We start from the raw sequence: 26,328 nt of genomic DNA on the forward strand, positions 1-26,328 counted from the left end.
AAAGGAGTGCTATATAGGTGGGGTAACAGGCCCCTCCAGATATCAGGTACGTGGACGCCAATTTACTTGTGTAAATGATGCTTAAATCTATGCCAGGGTGAAGGTAGTAGTTAACTCCTTTGGAATATGGGTGCTCAGACAAATGGACTCTTCAACCCAAATGGTACATAAAGAGAAGATCGCACTCCAAGTAGAAGCAAGATCACAGATACATTTTAATTTTGCAACACTGGTGTAAATGAAGTGCCTCATTTTAACTTGTATGAAATCTGTGATAGCTATATTTCAGAGGGTCCTGTGGAGGGTGCACCTAGTTACAAAATGAAGCACACCTTATGCCGATGCAGGAGATAGGAGAATGCCAGGCTTTATAAATCCCCCACATCATTCATTTAAAAAAATTAAAAAAAAAAAAAAAAAAAAAAGTCTCTCAATGGACAATATTTGATAAACCCCTTTCAATAACTTACTAGTTAATTTTTGTAATAAATAAATAAATAAATAAATAAAACTCACTGCCTGTGTCGCCCAGCTGTTCAGAAAACTATGGTTTCCTACACAGCAGCATTCCTGCCACTCGGATGAGTACACCCCCCATTCTCGGGATCTTATAGCATATCCTAGATATATCACTTTACATATATTGCTTTTACTATGCTTTATATAATGCCACTGACCCATGAGGACAACCCCTCTGCATGATCCCCACTACAAAACACGGACTTCCTAAAGAAGATTGCTTCACCCTGGACCTTCTGAGCCAGAGGGGAGAGCCATTAAAGTGAGTTTCCCCAGAAGCCAGCTTCACAGATAAGATGGGTCATGGCCAACTGAATCAGAGTAAAACCCTTGTGAGTTGTTTCCTCCAAAACATCACCGTTTGGTCAATATACAAATGAGCTGTTTGGAGCACCAAGGGCATTGTCGCTTACCTCTTTGGATCAGCAACAAGAACCTCATTGCTCCAAAGAGCTCATTTTTATATTGGTAAAAACAGTTCTCTCTCAGCAACAGCACAAGTCACAAAGAGAAAATGTTATATCTGTGGGCCTGGCTGTCATGATAGATTCCTTTAACAAGCAGTGGCTCTTACTCTGGTGGACTTGGTTTCCCTTGGAACTACATAGAGGCCATACAATACCACAATTTTCCTGCAGTAGGTGCTGCAGGGGAAACATCTGAGTAGCCATTGCGGCTTTCCATGTGGTTTTCTGGTGGTCTCTGGAGTCAGACCTACTGACTGCTGCCCCTGCACACATATTAAAGGGGTTGTCTATGATGTGAGGGGTTGTCTATGATGAGCTTCTTCCAAGATCTGATCATACAACCAAGCTGAGTAATAAAATGCAGTTTGTTGTCCTCTGTGATCAGCCATTTCAGATTAGGGAGAGGCAGACTTCAGGGAAAGTCTTGCCGCCACGATCAGCATTTAGGTTCCCGTATCTCCAGCCCTGAGCACATCCAGCAACGTTAGCATACATATGTCAGAATGATATCAGCTCTTTGTATGAGCTGCACTTTTACAAGCTGCTGACTTGAGGAAGGCGCCGCTTTAACAAGGCTCGACATGACTCATTAACTTTCGATTTCTTGATACAAGATGCAGAATTTCCAGTCTATCTCAGCGAAAGGTGAGGGCATGCTTAATATCCAGAGTATCAATTTACCTTTCTCCCAGGTAATCGCCAATGACAGTTTTGTTGAGACCTTCGCCTTTGTATAGAAACTGCGCTATGTCCTCTGGAGTGTTCTGCAGCAAGTCGTTCTCTATGAGGAACTGGATGCCCTGGAAGGAAAAGGCAACATAAGCCTTTTAATGTCACCATCAACAGAAGGCCACCAATTCACTGAGTAGTAGACAAAACGTGCCAAAATTTACATTTCATATCCATAATTGTATTATTGCATTTTTATCTACAATTCAACCAGTGCATAGAGGTCTACAAGGAGTTATGTGGCTTACTCTGCTGGGTTAAAGGAATAACTAAGTCAATCTAGAGAAGCTGGTGCAGGCCATAGATTTAAAGAGGTTGGCCAGGAATTTTTTTTTTTTATTCATGACCTGTTCTCTGGTGGGGCAGAGAGCAGTCTCCCACATGGGTCATCCGTTTTGAGGTATGTCCAGTCCCTGTTTTATATACATTATGAAGTTGGAAGCAGTTTGCTTGGTGCCCTGTATATTGGCTGGGCATCGGTACTGCAGCTCAGCGACCACTGAAGTTCACCTCTCTGTGTGTTTTTGGAGTGTGGGAATGTACTGGTGTACCCAGACAAAGTCCACACATCAACCTAAGGACAGGAAAGGACGTCAATCACCAAGTAGCACCCCCCACTGGACTCCTAACTCCAAACCAAACTTAGCTTGAGTAAAATATGCTAAATTTATAAAGACGCAATGGCCCTAAAGGCAGAAAATTAAAATGACACCAGCTATGAGCAAGCTTTAATTTGTGCTACAATATGAACCATTTTCTGCCACAGCACTACCAATCAAACCAACCTACTTTAATGCCACTATTTAGTTAGTTTATTAATATAATGCCATCATATTCCACAGCACATAACAGATATTGTCAGCCGCTGTTCCATTTAGGGCTCACAATCTACATTCCCTATCAATAGGTCTTTGGGGTGTGGGACGAAACCAGAATAACTGGAGAAATTCCACACAAACACAGGGAGAACATACAGACTCCTTGCAGATGTTGTCCTTGGCAGGATTTGAACCCAGGACTCCAGCACTGCAAGGCTATAGTGCTAACCACTGAGCCACCATGCTTCCATTTCAGAATAGTCATATATTAAAATACTGGGGCAAAACCCTTGATAAATTCCACCCATTATGTTCTCCCCAGGTTTGTGTGGGGTTTCCTATGTGTACCTTCCCACACCCCAATAACATACTGATCGGTTGATCAGCTCTGTAGGGAATGGTCTATAATGGTGCTTGTGCACAGCGATGACCTCTGTACGGCACTACAATATGTGTTGGTGCTATATATAAACAATGTTGCCCTTTTAAGAATCACCCCCAGGCCATTGAGCTGCAACACCAGGCCTCTTAGCTCGCAAACTACAATGTCTGTATATGAAAAAACCTGCATATAAAAGCAAAGATCACATCTGAAGCTTCACCACAGGATAATGTATTAAGTCTGTGAACTGTAAAACATGTAATTGTCAGGTAGAAGGCTTTCTCCCTGGCCTGTTCACGATGTGCTAAACCTATGGTAACCATGTGTAGTGCAAATAACCACATTGAACCAGATCCTGGCTGTGTTTGCTTATGTACCCGGCCTGCATTAAACTCACTTATCTTCTGAAGCTCTCATATTTTATTGAGCAGGACTGGGCAGGCAAAAGGCAGGAGCCAGACTCATCCGTCTGGTACCAATTGAATAAACAGTCTTTATTGTGCATCTGTCTGGAGACAGCAGAATACACGGGCATATCTGCTTAACTAAACGCTGTCCTAACACTCCTACATTACGATATGAGAGACTATATACACAAGTGTATGGGAATTGCATTTGTACAAAAACACCTGTAAAGAAAAAAAAATGTCACATCAAACAGAAGAAACAGATTAACAATGAACTGAAAAAGCAAAATAAACTAAATGGATGTAAATTATAACATGAGATTATTGTATTACCTTCTTGGGATCCATATTGAATTTTTTTCTTCCCATAGCAATCTGTTTATTCCTCTGTGTGGTTTTACTAATATAAAAAACAAAACAAAACCTGATGTAATAGACAGTATACACATACATTATAGAAAAATCATAAATCATGACATACTAATAGGTAGTAAAATAAAGACTTAGATGGTTTAATGATGTTACGGATGCCGGAAAATGGAGGCAGTCATCAGGTTTACTGTGATTTTCTCCGGAAACGTTAAGCGGCTGCGGCTAATTGATCCTAAATGAGATGGAAGCCGCAGCAGCAGAAGACCTGTAGTCACTGGATATTACATCACTAGTATTACATCATATATCACTCACAGTTTACAAGAAGCAGACTGGCATGGTGCCCATCTAAACATCATGAGACATGGCTACAATACAGCAAATTAAACACATACGGGTACATATTTTTAGCCTGGCATCAGTGAGACCTGGCAGACGTGGGAGGAGTACTATGTATTTCAAAACCACATGTGGTTGTTCAATGCCAGAATTCTGCCCACTGAAGTAAAAAGGGAAAAACTACTGCATAAATTGCAACAAAAACTTGCATACGCCATAAAAAATAGGGAGCAACGTATTTGGCTAAATGGACATGAACAGGTTCATGGGAAAACATGACGTCCATGATATTCGTGTACAGTCTGTGTCACCACAGCCCATTGATTTACTACCGTGAGCCCGGGAAACAAAATCAACCGGAGTGAGACCTGTCCCAAGTTTGGTCCCAGGCTCGCAGCCACCTATATATTGGAGTGTAAGGTGCCATAGCAAACAAATGGTCAGTGCCCTAGGTATTAAAAATATGGCTTTCCTTACACATTTTCTTTGGCAGTTCATGTCAACTGATGAAGCAAGGAACTAGGCAGCATGGATCCATAATAGGCAAGACCATGTAAGTAAGACTTTGGGGTAGAGTGGGACCCTTTACTCCAGACAATAGCTTTATTTTTAGCTTTAGCCATAGTATCACTTTCAAGGAAAGATTGTGCATAATAATTTGCAAATAATCACTTTAATTACAGTATATGTTAGTTTATGTAAAATAGCAAGTATATAGAGGATTTAATACTAAGCAGACAAGATAAGTACAGAGGCTTCAGTTACACAACTAATAATCCCTAAGGCCCATTTAACTGTAAACAATGGAAAGAGCCCCCTTCTTGGCCAAAGCCACCAACAGCTACATGTGCACAGTGTATTATTTTGTGATATATAAAAAAGTAAATAAATAAAAAAACATGTGTCCTGGGTCTCTTTGTCCCTCTTATCTTAGCCTTTGCACCCAAGGGTCCATTATACATAGGAATACGTGGGCCCTTGGGTGAAACTCATGCACACAAACAAAAAAAAAAAACTTCTTTATCTTCTGCCCCAGGCTCACGGTGCAGAGAGTCAGCATTTTTTTTGGCTTTCTACTGCGGATTAGGTCCAAATTAATAAATAACTAGTGGGGAGTCTCAAGTCATGGCCTCTGAATCAGCTGCAGAATCTGTAGTAAGAATATGTTTGAGTAGGTGACAGAATGAGGGAGGAATCTGCTGCTGATTTAGGTGCGAAATACACTGCAAAATCAGTGCCAAATTCCACTGTGTGAACAGGGAAGGATACCGTTAATAGTGCCAGGCACAGTCACCACCACACAGTATCATATGCTCCCAATAGGCCCCTCCCCCGTCTAGAGCTGATGCAATTATTATATTCTGGGGTGACCTCAGATCCCAGAGTATAATAATCAGAGTTCAGGGAAATTGATTAAAAAATAAATAAATAAATAAAAAAAAAAACATACTCCCCTTACCTCACTTTTCCTGTATATTCTCGCACCTTTCGACTGTCTTTAACATCTTCCTCAGTCTTCTTCTGCCTTGCAACTGAGGTCATGTGCCCCAGACATCACTGCTGGGACCTCAATGGTCATATGGGGCGCTATTACATCATTATGGCATGTGGTCCCTCCCAATCACAGGTCCCAGCAGTGATGTCTGGGGCACATGACTTCAGTCACAAACCAGAAGAGCCCCGGAAATGGTGCTGAGCCTAGGAAAGGGGAGTGTAAGTATTTTTTCATTTTTTAGTCACCTCCCCTGGGCAGGCATCTATTGGAAAGAGGTCTGGCGATCACCAGGTCCCTTTCCATTAACAGTATATATGATGGTGGTCTGGGACCCCCACCATTTTCAGCTGGCCACAGACCCTGTACCCCATACTGTTACGCCTCCCTAGTGGGCAATCGGCACTTGCTGACACCGGCCCTGGATATAACAAGTTGAATGACGCTCCTTGAGAACCAATGCAAACTGTATAAAAGACAATTAATTGTTAATATGATGACCAGTTACTCTTCTATTTTTCCACAGCCCAATTCCACCTCCAACTCCTTCATAAATGGCTGACAGCGATGGTCAGACAGAAGCAGTAAAGACCCTCTACTTTAATAAAAAGTCAATGATTGAATTCCTATGAAAATATGTAACAAACTATTCATTTAATTAATTATACAATATTAAGAATTGTATAATATAATTTAAAATAATTTATTTAAATCATAATTTAAAGCCGGAGTTGGTAACATTATCCCAACTCTGACTCCACCCAAAACTAGTCCTGACTCCACAACTCCAACTCTGACTCCAGAGTCTTGGTGTTTTGCTGGGATAACTAAGACCAAAGTGTTTTTGCCTTTCGTCTTCTATTTCATCCAGAAAATCAACCCGTCCATATGAGTTAATAGTTGGATTAAGTCAACTATTCAGACTGAGAAATAGAAACTTACACATGTACGTACAAATGCTGAGCTCAAATTTTAAGGAAGGCACTTTTCCTTTAAGAAGCAGCTTTATTGTAATCACATATAATGGTCATGAGCTATTTTAAAAAATGTACAAGAGATTCCGCCTTACATGGTGTCCCATGACTGATTTTCCAGTCAAGTGTTCAACTGAATGAGAGATCTTATTAAATTTAAGGTACTCCAATATTCTGCTCCTAGCACTTCCCACCCAAATTACACACAATATCCTGTCTTACACTTGGCCGCTTTGTGTTGCCTGTGGGCGATCTGTACGCCGACAATCACGAGATGCATCGAAAATAGAATGTTAATTGGTTCCCTCGCTATTCTAATCATGGCTCTTCAGAAACCTGAAATATTAATGGAACGTGAAATATCATTTTTCACTGTCTTATAAGCTATTCCATGTAATCGAGTTGGGCACTGACTTCTATGAACTAGGACTGCAAACCTAGGCTTTACTAAATGAGGCCAGACTATAAAGCCAATAACTGAACGCATGTGTTTGGGGAGCATATAAATAACAGTTTACCCGTCAATTGACACCATTCTGCGATGCGTTTTTGGGGGTTTTTTGGCTGAATTTCTCCTATGATCCATTTGTCTAAAAACCACTTTGTGACACTGCTGCAATTGAAGGATTTTGCAAGGCAGGACCAGCAGTAAAATCCACTGTGTGAGCTTACTCTTACTATGCCAGTACACCAAGTCTGGTGATTTATTGCGGTATAAGAAAGGCAGACTTGCCATTCAGGAATCTGGTAAAGCTGAAAGACCTCTACAGAAACTGGTCATATAGGTTAACTGAGCTTTTCTAGAATCAGAAAAAAGATCTACCCAGTGAGTAGGTAATAAATGCTTTCCATTTCATCTAAGGCTCAGTTCACATCTGCATTCAGGGATTCCGTTCTTCTCCGCATGAAAAATGTGCAGAGAAAAAAACAGTCCAAGCAGCACTTTTCTGCATTTTTCGTTTGGAAACCACACGGACCCCATTATAGTTTATGGGGTCTGCAGGTGTCCTAAGGTAACTGCTTTTTATGCAGATTAGCTTTCCGTTTGGGGGAGGTCTCCAAGTGGAATCCCCAAAAGGAAACCCATTTGCAGATGTGAATGAAGCCTAAGTTTTGATAAGTAAACCACAGATGACAGCACTTTTCTATAACATCCACAACAGGATCTCTATCATCCTGCACAAAGTGCTACTGAATCCGAGCAACCACTGCTGGCACCACTCAATATACAGAACAAACAATAAATCCATTAGGCTGATATTACTCATATAAATGGATCTGCAGCTCGTTGTACCAAAAGACAGGAGTCATATGCAACAGGGTTGACTGCTGTAAGCTCACAAGCGGCTAAGCTGCTTCAGCTAATCTCACTGCTGTGGGTTTTATGCCCGGATTCACACCTTTACACTGCAAAGGATGAAATACCAGGGGGCCTGCAGAGGAGCCGCAGCTAAAACCATCCGAATTTGGGTGATTTTTGCCAAGGCATCTTGCGGGAGAATACAATCTTGAACTTCTCTGTAGGAACTTCTTCAGTGTGTTCACATTGTTTACTGACCCATACACTGTGTGCAGTGTATGGGTCAGTAAAAACAGATTGGTATCTGTGTACAGTCTATGTTTTCCACTGACCCATACACTTGAATGAATGAACCAAGCTGCAAAAACGGGACTGGTTTTGTGCCTCATTTCTACAGTCCGTGCACACTTCTGTCAGATATATGAGTGTGTGGATGGGGCAAGAGCAATGGATAGGTCCGGTCTGATAACATAAGACAATAAACTAGTCATGTGCACGAAGCCTCGTGTATGGCCACTAACTAAGCCCACTATATATTTCATGGTGTGGGTCTGTTACTTATATCTATATTGGTAAGACAATGGTTTGCTGATGTAACTGATGCTATTACTATTATTGGATCTGTGGATGTTGTTTATAGCATTATATGTTCTTATGGTTAGATCACTGTTTATATGGGGAGGGGGGGTTTAAACGTAGATTATGAGCCCCATATAGGGATCACAAAGTACTTTTTTTTCCTATCAGTACGTCTTTGTAGTATGGGAGGAAATCCATGCAAACATGGGGAGTACATACAAACTCCTTGCAGATGTTGTTTCTGGCGGGATTCAAACCCAGGACTACAGTGCTGCAAGACTGCAGCGCTAACCACTGAGCCACCGTGTTGCCCCCTGATCACTGTTTATGTATGACCATAATATATGCACCATGGTTGTCATAACCTATATGCACCTTATTGAATTTTACATGTACTTTATGTGATTTCACATGCATTTTTTTACATTTATGTATGACTGTTGATATATACTTTTTCTATATCTTTAATGCACCCTGCTCTTTATAATACTACAGCACAGATGTACGGATGTTTATGTCTCTGATCTATACATGTGAAGGCTGCGATTTTGTCCGATTTGGTTTTTATTTCTTTCCTTTTTTTGAGATTTGTGGAATACAATTGCTTATTGTCTATGGCTAGACCATTCCTAATTTATAGTGGTGGAATGATTGGCAGTCACTATTACATAGTATGTAAGATTTATAGGCTTACTATGAAGTCCACTACACAGCCTGAATAGAACCAATAACATACCCTAATAAAGGCGGAGAATATACAGTAAAAACTCACTTCACACTTGTGTTTTAAGCTTTTCTTTAGGATTTCTGTTATTTTTTGATAGCAAGAATAGCTTGGTTTACAGAGGAATTATTTTTGTTGTCAAAAACCCCATAACCCAGATGGTAACTTTGCACAACCAAGTCAATGAAGCTGCTGCGAATCTATAATGTGAAGAGAACCTGAGACAGAATTAAAGAGGTTCTCTACCTATATTTACACAAAATAGGATTAATATTGTAGAAACCAACAAACTCCTACATGAAAGTCTATAAAATGTCCACACCTCTCCCAGAGAAGGCCAGAAAGCAAAAGGATGCAAAGCAATGCAGTCCTTTCAAGTCAGCTACTGATGGGGGTTCTAGTACATGGACCTCAACTGATGACAACCTGTAAGATTATAAAACCTACTGGATCAGATAGGAACACTAAAAAAATCCTTAACATATTATGGATTTCTTGTCAAAAAATCTTATCAAAGAGCTGTACAATCTTCTCCCCTGCCCAAAATGGCTGATAACACGGAACAATGAAAATCATTCAAATGCAACTAAACTAAACATAACTTTAAGTACAACTTTAACCTATAATAACCAACACTTAACCAAGGGTTTACCAAAATCAGATCCAGTGACCTGCAGAAAGTCCTAGACTTGTAACAATCCTCCAAAACAATAGGTGACTTTTACAAAGGTCTGATAGTAATAAATCAGTAATCCATTCACTGCCCTTTAATCCGACGCGTCTAACAAACCTGTGGAGACACAAGCATCTAGCCTCGTAAAACCTTTGTAGTGTGGTTGAGGATTAAGACGGATGCTTACCTTTCTTCTACAGATGTCAGATTGTCGATTTCAGTCATCACTTCCGCAATCTCAAACTTCAGCCTCTGTAAGAAGTGGAGAGACAAGAAGGTTACATCCGAGGGGAGAATTTTACATGTGGGAGTTGCTGAAGCTTCAGGATTCTGACAATTATTGCACATGAGACTTTCGCAGGGATTACTGGGGATTGAACATCAGAGGTCAATGATGTTACCGTAAAGTTCCTATATAAACCATTGAAGACTCCACATAAAATACTTCAAAAGTGGCGGGACATAAAAACTTATTGTTTGTCTGCAAAAATAAAATCGCAAACAAAAAGGGAAAAAATGTAAAATGGATGAAAGGGCGTTTGTGTGAAGACAACAGCGAGCATTGTTGTGATGGCGTGAGCAGAAGCGGGAAAAAACAGATTTCCTCTCTAATTCACCAAAGCTGTGACCGCGCTTAAGTAAATTATGAGTACTGCACAGATTTCCAAAAATAGGCAGTAACGCCCTGGAAGTCTGTATGTGAATGAAGTGTACGTAGCAGTAATTTACACATACAGGGTTGGTTTACTGGGTCTCCATTTATATCATGTCAGAGCCTTCCAATACATGTTACAATGTATATGTCATATACACCACTGACAGAAGGCTCTGACCCATGGCTACCAGTGTATAACCATATATAAGGCACCTATGTATGGCTGTATTGGTGGATGCCAAAAGGATACAAGATTGGCCTCCATTTGGTAATGCAGGGGTAACATGGGGGTATGCAGCTTATGCAACAAGGACAGCAAACTCAGACATAATGGGAACAGAGTCTAGCACTTTAACATAGAACACAAGGAAGAACAGAGGATTGCCCAAGCCAAGCTACCAGGCTGCAGAGAGCTCAAATCTGATCAGGTGTTATGGGCAACTCCACCATTACCCCCTCCGTTCCCTTACCTAGAGTCAGATATTGGAGGCTTATGCTGTAGGCCAATAAGGGGCTCTATGGCAAGCGTGTCCTCCTGACCCCCAAAATGTATCTGTCCAGTGGGGACCTGGACTGTGTGAGCACTGCTTTCCTTCCAACTGCTTCGGCACTACCAGAGGTCATTGACTACCTTCTACTCCGGCTGCAGGTCTATTGGGTATAGTGTTGTCTGTCATGTGACAGAGTCAGCAGGGGAGGAAGAGGAACTCGAGTTCTGGACTCTCTGGCTGTGCTCTGCAAATTTAATAAGCAGGGCTCCAGGTAACCAGTTTAAATATTAGTAATCAAGATTAACCAGCTCAAGAAATGACCCGGTCAGCTTTATTATTTCCCGGATAACCCCTTTAAGGCTAATGCCACATGTAATGAGCCACTGTCAAAAAGCACTGTGGGAAAAGCCACGGTGGAAATGAATTGCAATTTTCCCCACAGCGCTTTCACAGAAACTCTGAAGAGTTATACTCTGTAGATTTTCTGCTTCAATCCTACCTATATGGAAAACACCAGCGTTTACAATTGAAATGCTGCAATTTACAAAAAAAATTCTTGAAATCACAGCATGTCCACTGCGGCTATTTGTATGCTATTTGTGGATGGGATTAGCCACTTTGCAGGGACTGTAAAACGCTAAGTGGGGCCATGGCCTGAAGGGGTATTTCCACGCCAAACAAATACTACTCAGATGCTGGTTTCACCTCTAGGATATGCATCCATCTTTAGATCAGAGTCCCTTGGACAATTATCTGTTTGCATATTTCCATAGATACAGAAGGTGTAAACCTGACCAAGGACAACATCTGCAAGGAATTTGTATGTTCTCCCAGTGCGTGGGTTTCTTCCGGGTAATCTTGTTTCTTCCCACACTCCAAAGACACCAATTATAAAAGACTATATAGGATAGTGATTTACAAGATCCATGAAGTGCTGAGGAATATATTAGCACTATACAAGTAAAAGACAAAAAAAAAAAAAAAAAAAACTATTTGATTGTGGGGTGAGATGCAATATAAGATCAGGATCAGGACCCCTTTCTTTTGCTGATAGATGGAAACCCAGAGGTGGGCCCCCGTGAAACAAATACTGATGACCTATAATAGGTAACGTTTGTAGAAAATGAACCATCCTACATGCTATTTCCCAGCATACATCTTTCTCAGTAAATTCAACCAGCTGCGTATTGTCATGTCATACCAAGGGCGATTGCTCAACCACAAGTCATGTCCAGCAGCTATTGAGAAGCAATCCTCAGAGAGACCCGAAATATTTTGGCCTCTGCATATCAGCTACTTTCTCAGCAGACTCCACACCCATATGTGTCAGAATGATGTGTGGTCACTCACCCAGCTGGATGAAGTTAATCCCACACATCTTATCTGAGTAACATCCTCCGAACTCCATAGAGAGACAAGAAATGCAGCATTTGGTCCTCGAATTTAAGTTGGTAAAATTCTGATTCCGAATTTTTAAGTTCTATCCATCACTGGGAAAGCTGGGTAACAACCAGTATGATGGCTATAACAGAACTACTGCTCTGCTCTGTATAAAAGCTCAGATATTTGCTTTACAACATTTGTTTTTATTGAAGTGTTCTAAAAATTACTCCAGCCGGTAACAGGCCCTATTTACGTAACGATCCTGCCAGGGGCCGGGATTGGTAAGTAACGCTGTGGGCCCCACAATGATTATTATTATACTCGGGGATCTTTTCAGACTAGTTTTCAGTATAATGATGGGAGAGGTAAGGGAACATAAAGAACAGTGTTACTTACCTCTCCGGGTTCCAGACAAGCTTCGGGCCTACTTCTGTGACGTCCCTGATGTCACATGACCGGGGCCTGTGTCCCGGGTCATGTGACGTCCCGGACGTCATTGAAGATGGCAGACACCACCGAGGAGTGCAGCGGAGCCGGAGCTAGGTAAGTAACATTGTTTTTTATGTTGGTATCCCTTCTCAGTCTTCGATTATTGTACTCTGGGGTCTGAAACGTTCCCAGAGTATAATAATTGTTCATGGGTGTCCACAATGTGGCATACTACTGTGTGCAGGGGCCAATATGGGGCATCATACTGTGCAGGGACCACTATAGGGCATAATACTGTGTGCAGGGGACACTATGGGACATAATAGTAAGTGCAGGGGCCACTATGGGGTATAATAGTACGTGCAGGGGCCACTATGGGGTATAATAGTACGTGCAGGGGCCACTATGGGGCATAATAGAGTGTGTAGGAATGGGGGAGGTTGGGATTTTTGGCGTCAGTCAAGAGGGGGGGTTGGCATGTCAAAAGTTCGCCATGGGGCCCCGCCATTCCTAGTTACGCCACTTTTTTTCAATGTTGGACCCTGTGTTTTCAGCTGCCAACTTTATGTGACCTGCAAGTGTACTCCTGTGTATGATAATCATGAGATAACTAGTGAACATTGATCCCTACCGAACAGGAAGTGTCAATATATTTTAGTGAAAACTGTATGATTTCCGAATTATTTTAAAAGTATACATAACAATATGGAAAAATTGAAAAAAAAAAAAAAAAAAATTTCCAAAATTACCTCAATGTCATCTATAAGCTCCTTTTTCCTCCGTCTTATATTCAACAATTCTTCTCTTTCCTCAGACGAGAGATCTTCTGGTACTAAAAAGAAGAGAAGAGACTGTAAGTGACCCGCAATAGAAAACGATGACATTACCAATAACAGCAACCACATCCTAACCAGACAAATCTATTAATATCAAACATTTCCGAGCCGCAGAGACACCCACAGCTCAACCCGAACTACAGCTTTTATTTCACTTTCAGGATTACAATCTGTATTTTCAGGCTGGCTTCATGTGACATGTTGCAGATGCAAAGTCACCATCACCAAGACTACAGAATAATTCAATTTAGTAGATTCATTGCCTGGTCATAGCGACCAGCAACACTCAGCGGCCAGAAATAGAACAAGGCTAGGATCGCTAGGCAACCAAGGGTTAAGTTTTACGTTTCCTGAATCAGGAAATCAGCAATCAAGCGTATATAGCCGATTATGGCGAAGAATAAGTCTGGGATACGGTTTGCAGAATTAAGGGTATTTGTAGCTATAGTTCCAGGGTATAAAAGTGAGGTATAGCAGTGATAGAAGTGGTCTGTCCTAACTTAGGTCTCAAACAGTAAAACCAACAAAAAACAAAACATGGAGATAAAATGAGCTAAGACAGGACACCCATCTTTTATCGCCCTGTGGCCATTTACAGATGTTCAGGCTTCTTAGGCCTCATCATGGAAACCAAGGTGAAAGGCATAGGGTCTGGGGAGCAGCCTGGTAATATAGGCAGATTTGGTCAGAGAAGAGGCCCACCAGCTACATATGTTCTGGGAACGTGGCACGTACTGGACGTTATGGAGTACGCCTTTAGGCTGACCCTAGGACCTGTTACTGGACCTGCTGTGAGAGGGAGTAGACTCAGAATCCGCTCTGGCTCTCCGGAACCAGAGAATATTATTCCAAACTAGAAAGTTGTTGGCGTTCCACTGAATAGATGCAAATATTTTTTTCCTGCACTATTATTCAATATATAGAATGTACTAGTTGACCTTGTGGCCATTGTGGATTATATGATGTGCCTGACCTTATTCTGTTCCAGTTGTACGGACAGAAAGACTAGGTCAGAGACTACTTTTGATGTATAAGCAGGGAAAACCACCTAGTGTAAATGTCAAACATATACATAGGGTCACCCAAAACCCATTCAGGAGAACCTCTAAACCTGATGTGAAACTGACATGCTCTATCGTTGTCCATATTGACAGATACAAACACAGATGTGAATACACCACTCGAGTTTCATGGTTTTCAAAATGGCTATCACATACCATTTTTCACTTGGAAATGGACCAACATCTCTTTTTCATGGATGTTAGGTCTGTGAAAATTGTAACGTTCATGTGAATAAGGCCATAAGATTCCTCTGGCCTTTGGAGCCATTGTTTGCAATAGAAAACAACTGTTCTACTTCAGCATACAAGTAAGCGGCTACGTAAAGTGCGCAAGCCACCCGTGTACAGCCAAGGATTGCCACCCCCAGCATTCATTCATGTGTAAGCGAGATCGCAATCTGGCCCCAAGTTTGCCACAATTGTGACACCAAAAAAATTAAATAAAAATTTTAATCGGTGCCCTTCCGCTTACATTAGTAGCGATGTTGAAGGGCGACATAGTAATTTAGGACCAGTCTAACTCTATTCATCTTTTAATGCCACCTGCCTTGCCTGATAGTACAGTTATGTTCCATCTATGGTCTGCCTGCTCCATAAAACAATGGTTTCCATATACTGCACTGCTGAGGTCTGAGAAACCTAGAACAAGCAAGGCAGGCCCCACACATCCGAGTCAGTGACAGCTATGTCACCTGATCCCCGACAAGAACACATGCATAATTTTGTGTAGTATCTGTGACAATTTTGGTAAACCGTGAGTCAATAACAAATCACTCATCTTAAAATTAGAAAGCCATTGTTATGGGGGTTTGTGGCAGAAGTGATGACGGACAAATCCCTTCTGTTTTAAAGACGCAATGCTGTACTTTTGTCTATCAGTAGAGGGCTTGTTTCCTTTCATCTCCCCACACCCTAAGCTTACTCGGAAAGAAGTGTACTTGGAAATGTCACCAACGACAGGGGGATAAATCATTACATGGGTGGTTTGCTGCTGTGACCTGGCGATACCTCCCCCCTCCCCTTCATATGGTCTTTGATGTGCTGGAGCCAGTAATCAGCTGATTGTCTGCCTACAGCCCACCCCGGGCAGCAGCTGCCAGCACTACAGTCTGATGGCAGGCTACAACCAACAATGTTATCCAATCCACTCCAGGATGCAGGAAAGGTCAAACAGCGGCTCATTTGTTAATGTCTTGATAATTGCTTGACGAAAGCCAAGACCTCCTAGGAATGACTGCAACTATTACTGAGGGGCTAGCAACATGCGGAAAGGAAAGTAACCAAACTAGGAGTCCATTCCTTTATTTGTGCAGGACACCAATACAGCAAAACTCTGATCTGAAGTAGGTTTTAATAAACAGATCAGTTTCAGAGAAGAAAACTACAGTCAGTCTACCAGAAGAACCGCATTCCACATAAGCTGAGAAAATGAACACTGATGCTATACGCAGATAAGTTTGCATTTGCCCAGGAGGTAGTCCTGAACACAAAGTGCTCAAACTCTTCTACCTACCTTCTGCCCTAAGCCAACCCTTTGGGCTTGACCGACAGCTTTGGTGATTTTGCTACTGCTCTGCACATGGATACGTTACATTTGCAGTATAGTCAATGAAGTGAGGACCACAGAAGAAAAAGTGGTAACACACAAGATGGCACCACGACAACCAACATTTTAATGCAGAAGATTGACATCAGGCAATGCTGAAGCTGGTAATCAAGACAGAGGGGGCAGTGTGGGGCAGGGATTGGGAGTCAGAGCACTTGCTGGGCCTGGGACTGGCCATTGGGAGCTTGCAAACTCCTTCACATGCTACATCAAAGTTCATTCTTGACGACTGGACCTTGTTCTTGGACAACAATGACTGTAAAACAGTTCATGTCTACTATTCAGTGCTGCAATTCGTTTGATAAAAAGAACGATAGTGACATATTCCAATTAAAGGGGACCTATTGCCACCAATTCTTTACATCCTTCAATAAGTGCCGCTCCAATAATCCCAGCTCAGTTTGATTTTTTTCTCTAGGCCCCACCATTTCTGAGCAATAATTTGATAGTGTCAGTGGTAGGCTCTGTCAGGTGGGTAGTCCTGAGTTGGAACAGAGAGCCAGGGACCACCCACCTGACACTAGAGAGCCCAATTGGGGGCTGAAACTATCAGCTTCAAATGCTAAGGAACAGAGGGGGGCTAAAGAAAAAAATTCCCTGGAGTGGCACCTAATGAAGGAATATGTGGTGCTGTAGTGTTATGTAACAGGAGGGTCTTCAATGGGATTTCTGTCACCATAAAAATGTGGATGCATGACATAAGCCAACATTGCATAGGGCATATGGCCATTATATAATTGGGACCAGTCTATACTAGTAGGTATAAAATAAGCAGTTAAACAACTGCTGTCAGCTGACAACACATACACTTGTGGCCAGGCACATATCATACATCAAGTGGTGTAGAAACAACAGAGGGCGGTTTTCAAGGACCAAGTGATGTGATGTGACATTTGCTACATCTGACCTGCACTGCTAACTAAAACCTGTCAAGAAGTAACAGTCGTGCAGCGGTTCACACGTCTCATTCCTTCCTCTACTCCAGTATGTTTATTACTCAGCGTTGCTGCATGACTCAAAATGTACACTCATCTGAGAGATTATACAACTAGATCAGCCTATACGTGTGCTATGTCTGTCATTATATACTTAATATATCCCCATAGAAACAGGTCTATAAGCATTTACTAGAACTAGAGGAAAATGCAACAATGGCAAAACCATACATACTACTGTATATTACTAAGTGGTTTTACTACATGGGCAGCAATAAGAGTTAGGGTGAATGGATGATCTGCTACATATGTAGAACTTTCTCAGCGTTATTTGTAAGAAGAGATAAACTAGGATCAAAAGAATGGATGGTATTAATGGTGGAAGTAAAGGGACCTAACATCTAACAGAATGATGTGTTCCCTTAAAGGGGTAATCCACTTTTTCGAAACTAATAGCCTAGTCTGTAGGTAGGACGTCAATTTTAGATTGATGGGTTCTGCCAGTTATAGATCAGAAGTGTCCTGGAGTACGCAGCTCCCGGCATTATGTACATGCTGGGCATTACAGATTCATTGCAGTTTTAGCAGCAGCGGTTATCGGTACTGAAGTGGTGTGCCATAGCCTTGAATGGGAAACTCTGTAATACCCATAACAGCTGCTACTAAAAGTATGACTAGCGCAGTGTACAGCGGCCAGCATGTAAACCATGCCAGGAGCTCCAGGAAACAGGTGGCCTGCAACCATGGCAGCTTTTTATATAGGGCAAATGGTGCCCTTCACCAGGCCCTATGGTAGCAGGAACCCCCTTGGGACAATCCACCATTTAAAGTACTGATCTGGACAGTGGGTCCAGGCCACCCTGATACGTCATGACTCCAACTCATCTGCAACCAAATACAATTGGACATCTGCTCCCAGCTTCACCATTCAGCCCAGTCTTTGCTCCCTATGTCTTGGGAGCAGGAGGTGCGATGTAGTGACATCACTTACAATGCGCCTACTGCTCCCTGAAACTTCCAAGAAGAAATAGAAGAGAACATGAGAAAAGTGAGTATTAGTCTGTTTTTTTCCCCTTTGTTTGATATATACTCTGGGGACAAATAAAGTGGGACATGAAACTGCGGGGACAACTGAAGGGGACATTGTAATATAATGTCCAAGGAGCCAACAGGAAGGGGGGTGGTTAATGTCTGAGGGGCCACTGGCCCTTAAAGCCCTTTAAGAACAAACTATCAATTTTTAGAAGTTTTTAAGTTTTCCATCTAAGAAGATATAGTATTACATAGTGCCCATTTAAATGTTCGTGCACCTACGCACATGTATAGTACAATGTATAGTTACCATTGGTCCTTCTATACCCAGGCAGCCCTTTAAATACAACGCTGAACTTCTGTGTTGTGCCGCTGAGCAGACAGATCCACTCCCTTGAGAATTCACAAGCTTAAAATATGAATGGTAAAGAGTTCATTGAAAGGATGTTGTTGGGGAATCCGGAAACATTCCATCACATTACTGCGTTATCACCTATAGTGTTCCTAAAAGCAGATAATAAGCCTTCAATTGATAAAAATAAGCAAACCTTGTGGGAGCTCTGTAACAACGCCAATACAGCCTGATACAACTGGCATCCCTTGTGGAAAATAGTCTATCCAGGTTGGAACGAAAAAGGGCGCTGTGCTTCCCTCTATTCATGAGAATACTTGTTATCTGCTCAGGAAGTACTTCATATAATAGTAGGGGGCAGGAAGAATCTCGTCACACAACTAAACTGGGCTTCTGGGTTTCTTTAGTGATATTAAAAGATAGTCTACCACCACCCCAAAGTCCAGCACTGTCGCAACAATGTTACAGAACACAAAGTGATAAAAAACATATTTCAGTTATATATGTCACTTTTGTAGATTAGGATGAAAATTATTTTGAAGTGATATGCAAATGAGTTGGTGCATGGGGGCGGGGCTCCAGCTCCCTGGAGCACTGCTCTTGCTGCTCAGACCCCTACCATCTTTTGCCTGCACTACCTTATACAATGGGACTTGATCTTCCCAGTGTTATGACATTACCAAACCTACCTGAGTGGCAAGAGCAGGGCTTCAGGGCTGATGGTCCGCCTCTAGTGCACAAACTGTCTCATCTGAATATTACATGACGCATATAACAAAGGTATGTTCAATATGATGTGCTCGGGGGAGGTGTATATATATATATATATATATATATATATATATATATATATGCACACACAAATTATTATATGCGCTCTCTACCAGCAAAAAAATTAAATGAACACTAAATGTAGAAATATAGATATATATGTAGAAAAAAGATATTTTAAATTCATATATTACATACATCTCTATCTATATACACACTGAACTCTTTCGTTCCTTTGTTTCTATTCTATTCTGTTCCATATCTCAATTAATATATTAAAAATGAAAATATAGCTTTTGACGGGCTAAAATCCATTTTGCAGGAGACAAACAACAGCATAAGCATCTCCCTTCCCCCACTGGAATATCATGCAAGTCTGTGTCAGCAAAGCAGGATTTAAAAAAAAAAAAATCACACACACACACAAGCATACAATGAGATATTTCTGATATATGAGGATGTAGTATGTAGATATATACTGCAGCAGTACAAGACTGAAGCCACTCTCCTTGTCACCGTCACCTTGGCCGTGTACTGTGTAATGACATACACTTCCATAATGGAGTATAAATTGTGGATTATGACATTTCCTCGCCACCTAGAGGTTCAATTAAAAGAATATAAGAAATGAATAGGATGATGACCTAACGTATAAGCCTCGGCGAAGCACACGATTGATTTACTGGGAATGTGCAATTGCTGTTTATGTGTCTGAGTTTCCTTCCTATTAACGTCCCTGCTGGAAATCCACCCACATGTGTTTTCAGAGCTGCTTCCCAGCCACAGAAATCCCTTCTCTGTTTCCCACCAATATGAGACATGAGGGGTGTTGTGCTGGTCAGTGTGATGGATGGGAAGCAGCTCAATGATTCTGCCACCCATTCTGCTCCGTAAGCTACAGCCAAGCATCTCTGTGCCAGGTCATGCAGATACTCCAATCTGGTGCTGAAAACTGATGAATGGTCAACATAACTGGCTGCTTATATGAAACCAAACTTGTACTATCAAACTTATAAAGTCATATTCATACAGAAGCAGAGAGATTGCCCCTGGAAATCATATTCAGAATGACCCCAAAGGAAAAATTCTAGACTGATATACTTCAAGGTGACAGCGGGGCTCTCGGAGCCAAACACAAAGTGACACAGAATGAGACCTGCGCTGACCGCTCTTCTCTATTCACCCACATACAGTATACAGCAATGAACAGAGATCAGTAATTACAGTCACGATCACCAAATATGGCCGCAAGGCAAAAAAACATATCATTCCCCCAAAAGCAATGTCACTTTAAAGTCTACTTTGGTTCCAACAAGCAATGCTAATTATTTCCAAGCTGAATCTCTTTTCAGTGATGCAATGCCTTACAGCTAAAGTAGAACATTCTATTTGCCGGCAGCCACCTCTAGGGGGAGCTAAATGCATCCAGAGGGGTTTTCTGGGGCTGCAAATCCCTGCCATGCATGGGAAAGCGAAGTGTTACAAAATAAGACATTTTACCCTCAAAGCTGTTGCTTTATGAACAGGGCACACCAGGCTTGATTTCATTATGAACTTCCATTTTCTGGGCATCTTGGATAACTATATTCATCACATGGGTCACATGGTCTACATACGTCATTGCTGAGCTACCATAAACTTTCTCTCAGCGCAAGTGCATATTCTACATATTGTGCATGCGCTGTGATAAAGAGGGCTTCAGCCTGCTCACGCATATTATATCAATGCAGATGAGTAAATGAGTATAGGACAGCCAAGATCATGTGCTAGAGGTACAAGTGGTCTATTTGTAATTCAATTACAAATAGTGACAAACCCCCCCCCCCCCCCCCCCCCCGACCACCACCACCGGTTATGAACAAATCCTTTAATTCTATAGATATTCAGGGAATATGGTGCTCTTTAGTAGAAAGATGAAGATTCTGCTACTGCAATAAAGGGAGCCTGTCAGGTTCAAAACACCTCTCAAACCAATAATGAGTGTAGGGGTCTTTATTAGGACTGTAATGAAACATAACTCTGTGATCAGAAACTAAAGAAGCAAGGCAGAGATAATAATCTTTTTAATAGATATGCAAATCCACTTGCAAGTGCATTAAGGGCGGGACTGAATTTGCAGATTTATCAAAAGACCGTGGCAAGTGCCCTCTCTCCTCTGGATCATTGTCCAATATTGCCCCTTTAACTATGACATTTTCAGTCTCTGCCTCCGTCACAGCTTTCTGAAGGCAAATTTGGTAAATCAGGCCCCGCCCTCAGTGCACTTGCTTTATATATCCATAAAAAGATGATAACATTTGCATTGCTTCATTAGTTTGGTATTTGGTTCCTGTTCCTATTAAAAAGACCTCACATGGCACTATTATTTAGTTGGGAAGCATTTAGGGCCTGACAACTCTCTAAAAAATTACTGAGCACAGAATTTTGGATTTATCTTGATTAAAAAAAATAAATCAAAATTACGTTCAAGGATGAACAATGAATTATAGGTTTCCTCAAATCAAACACAAACATTCTAAAAGGTGGACGAGAGGTCTGTGATATCCATAAACCTCCTGGGATACTTCACATTACTTCTCCATTACTAAGAAACCATCATATGATTGATATTATTAGTGGCAATGTTTCAGAAGTTCCAATGAAGGACATGACATGGACATTGTACGGCCACCTCCCCGCTACGTGTACATGACAGCTGCTGTATAATTCCATACTATATTACATGAGTTCATCCAATATTCCCTTTAATAGCATGAGTCATGTCGCAGAAGTGGTGTCATGGACAGGAGACGTAACCAACATGACACAACCTTACTTACTGCAACCATTATTAGTATTAACCCTACGTGTACTACACATTCCATACATAGCAAAATAATGACAACAAGGTAGGTGGTTTCAGCTCAATACAAAAGATGTATGTAAAGAGTATGAAAATGTGACCGTGAATAGGTAAAGATGCCACCATGACAAATTATTCACATGAAAAGGGAGAAAAGGTCACTGCATAGTGTTTATCTGGTAAAACGTAGACTATATCCAGACGCCACCTGAAAATGACACTCCTTGCAAAACATCAGATTTAGATTTGCAAAAACAGTAATTTGCTGGTGTGGTTTTTTGTTTTTTGGTTTGTACATCTTTTTTTTAACCAAAAATCACTTTAAAACCAATGAAAGTCTATTGGTGTATTTACAGGCATGTATATGGACAGCCGTTCAAACAAAAATAAAAAAAATGCTGTAACATGCCTGTTTTCACGTATAGTTTAGTTTATTAGTTTATTATAGTTTATTAATATAGTTTATTCATATGACAGTGCAACAGATATTCCTTCCAACATGCCCCACACATGCACAATTGACTTGACCAGGCATGCATGCGTCTTCTATAGGAAAAGCGTAGAATGCTGCTGCCAGCCGGCCACCTTTTCAGCTTATCCCCTCCGCTATCAAAAGGACTGGCATGTTGAAATCTTTTCCCCCTACCATCTGCCTCTCAGGGACATAGGAGATTTGGGGCGCCACTATACACATTAAAAGGTAGTCCAGTCCTGCCAGATGTACCTTATCTTCATCTTTCTCTCGATGAGCTGGCAATATCCTCTACCTGCATTCCAGAGCTATAGCTAGTAATATCACGCCAACGCCACTGCCACGTCACCAAGGGGCAGATCAGTAACTGCAGAGCTCCCAGAACCTCTGTAGTAATCCATCCCGTAAAACCACAAGGCACTGCAAGTTAGTTGTGTTGTCCCCATGCATGATTATATTATAGACCCATCGTGGTTGGCTAAGTAATATGGCACTCATACCTTCTATGGACCTATATTGGGTAACCGGCATACTCACAGAGGTTCATTTTACAGAATCTATAAGGAATAACAGCATATCACATATTCCATCACACGTCTCATTTGTTGGAGGAAAGTAAAGCTTCTATATAAGAACACAGTGCCTCATGGGACTCCATATGTCTACAGTTCCCGCTAAATACTGCAGCTTGTGCACAAAGCCATAACAGAGCTATGTAAACAGAGCCGTACACTGCACCTAAGATACCTAGTGCTTACATGGCTAAATAATACCACATGTTTAGACAGTCGGAGTAAGGCTCTGGGTCAATTTTGGACCCAATTGGAGTTGAACTTGAGCAAATGGTCCCCTCCTAATATCATGCACACTTCTCCATAGTCATTTGGCCATTTTGTGCAATCTCAAGAGTCTTCTAAAAGGTAACAATACAGAAAAATAAAAAAGAAGCCTAAATCTTTGGCTGCAGATTTCTGTATGCGATACTTGATGCTGTCAGACTTGTCTCGCCTCTTGTAATTTTATTGCCTCGCTATTGAACTGGTTAGACAAGCGGGCCTTTAAATCCTGCAGGAACAGGCCCAACATACTGACAGCTGAAGCCATGCTGGTTAACACATTCCTGTACACAATTCCTCATTCAACAAGCCTGACAGGTGACAGATGACAACATGTAGAAACGCTATCTATATCTGCACCAACCAGTAATGTGCATGTCTACTGGATGGGTATGTATTAATGGTGGCCAGCGGGGTTACTCAAAGGATAAATCAAGTGTTTTACTGGATAAAGCTTCTTGTCAGTCTGCAAGACTTTCTTAAAGCCTCCAAATTAGTCTTATAGAAAACATCCAGGTCTCTTCAGAAATAGATGAGGGGGAGACATAAGGATCGTGTGCTGAGGTAGCAAATGCTACCAGGCCCTGGAGCCTTAGGGGGCCCAAAGACTTCACATAAGCGGGCATTAGTAGTATAGATAGCACATAGAACGTGCTGGATCCAGGCTTCAATTCAGTCTCTCCCCTTTTTTTGTATAAATGACCATACGAAGATGGATCTCACCTATCCGCAGCCATAACAATCACAGCTAATGACTCATCTTGATGGTTGGAAGACATTTTTATTGAGGACTAACATAACATAAAGACATATATTAAGTGTATCAGCGATCAATAAGCTCATGTAAAAAGCATTAATGATCTCTTAGGACTATGAGCTGCATCATGAGCTGTGGGGGTGGCATAATGTACTTGGCAAAGGAGGTTATTATTATTTCACTACACAAAGTGTAAATGTACAGCACCATCTGCCTTCTCTAAGGTAATGAGACATGTCTGACCATTACTACGCAGAACGGAGAAGGCTTCGGCCTAGTATTACTAGGATAGGTCGTTACTTTCTATAGATTAGGGGTGCAACTACCAAGATTCCCAAGCAACCCTCTCACCTACTCCCAACATGTACCCAAAATTGCACCAATTACGGATAACAAGGCCTTAGCTAATCTATGACAGTATTACAGACCCTTTGTCAGTTACATTCCACTGCTGAAGATACTGCACAGAACAGACAACATGGAGGCAATTATTACTGACATGCAAATCCTTTTCCATTCACTGTAGGGACAAATTCACACAGCAGTATTTTCAGATAGATTTTCTAATATGGTCTAAAAGTTAGACAGCTGTTACCAGAACCCAGCATGGAAACAATAGGGTCAAACAGCGTTTTCTCTTTGTCGGTGCCAACGTTTCCGAGATATCACAGTTTTTGTCCATATGAAAATGAGAATTGTAGTTACTCCAAAAAAGGTAGCAGCAACACCCTCATTGCCCCAAAGCGTCTATTTGCATAGAATCAGAAGTGGCAATACCTATTTGCGGGGCTGGGTTGATGGTAGATGCTAGAATGGAGTGGGTAAAATCAGGCGCTGCCAGGTATATTCTGTGGATCCAGTAGGTGGCACTGCCTCCTGTGATGGTTAGTATTAGGCACCATCTGCTGTATTCATGTCTAACCAGGCAGGTTAGGGTTAGGGCTGCATATAGGAGAGGCATAGTCAGCCTCTACGTCAACAATGCAACACCCAAAAATGCAGAAGCTCCAGGTGTTAGCCATGATGGACTGGTGGTCCAACACCCTAAGGGCCCGTTCACACGGAGTATGCGCACATGTATTTTGGCAAGATACACGTGTAAAAAATACGTGTAAGAATAAGACTCCCATTGACCAATGACATTTTACACATGTATTCTGACGTGGTTTTTTTTACACATGTAAAAAAATGTCATTGAAGTCAATGGGAGTCTTATTTTTAAAATATATAGTGCAAAATGTGCCACAAATAATGCACATTTTAGTTAGTAAATTTCCAAAGTTTTTTTTTCGTCTGCATCTGATGCAGTGGATTCCATTGGAGGAATCCACTCGTTTTCGCCAAGAGCCAGAAAGCTTTATCTGTCTCCAGGCTGGGACCTCTTCCCGCTTGCAATCAATAAACATGCAAGTGACCACATCTATCAGAGCCTGGACTTGATAGAAACAGGAAAGATGTAACCATTCAGCACTGGAACTTCTCCCAAAAATAAAGATCCTTGCAGGAAACCAAAAAAAAACCTAGCTATAGTTCTCTAAAAATTTTATTTAGGCCTGGGCGTAACACAATGTTCGGCTCCACAATAACTGTATTGTGTGACTGCAGTCGAACCTTTGGTAATATTGTATTATTTGATATGAAACGTGCATACAAAGTCATATGTATATGTGTAATTTCCGGCATATTAGGACGGTCATGTTGCATTCTATCGCACAGTAGCCGAATTCGGGCCTAATAAGTAATAAAAATAGTCTCTCCTAATAAAATCATTTGGCGCACATGCCAACAATGCTACATACCTTGTACACTTGTCATTTGCTATCTGCTAGCAAGAATAAACACAAGTTCTCTCCTACGCCTTCACCACATAACATGCTGACGTCGCTCTAGGTGGTAGACGGAGCTGCCGGGCACACTGCCAATCTCAAACACTGGCCACAAGACCCCTTTTGTAACAGGCGAGAAATGACTAACGGGTAACATTTAGTGCAGTGTGAGTATACACACAATACACCACACACTGCTTCTTGTATGCTTCCTCAATGCGGAATTCAGCACATTCTGCCCACTCAAGTGCTCAGTCACACTGCTATTA

At 41.5% G+C, this 26,328-nt stretch overlaps 1 protein-coding gene across 1 annotated transcript in view; it reads right to left on the minus strand.

Moving 5' to 3' along the window:
- Window positions 1-26,328, minus strand: part of LOC142217509 (cytohesin-3) — a 97,133-nt gene that overhangs the window by 41,377 nt on the left and 29,428 nt on the right. The window contains exons 2-5 of the mRNA XM_075285789.1: window positions 13,483-13,565; window positions 9,963-10,027; window positions 3,656-3,722; window positions 1,668-1,786 (exon numbers count right to left, since the gene is read on the minus strand). Of these exons, the coding sequence (XP_075141890.1) occupies window positions 1,668-1,786; window positions 3,656-3,722; window positions 9,963-10,027; window positions 13,483-13,565 (334 nt within the window). The remainder of the gene's footprint in view (window positions 1-1,667; window positions 1,787-3,655; window positions 3,723-9,962; window positions 10,028-13,482; window positions 13,566-26,328) is intronic.

Source organism: Leptodactylus fuscus, chromosome 8 (assembly GCF_031893055.1).
Source record: "Leptodactylus fuscus isolate aLepFus1 chromosome 8, aLepFus1.hap2, whole genome shotgun sequence".
Lineage (NCBI taxonomy): Eukaryota > Metazoa > Chordata > Amphibia > Anura > Leptodactylidae > Leptodactylus > Leptodactylus fuscus.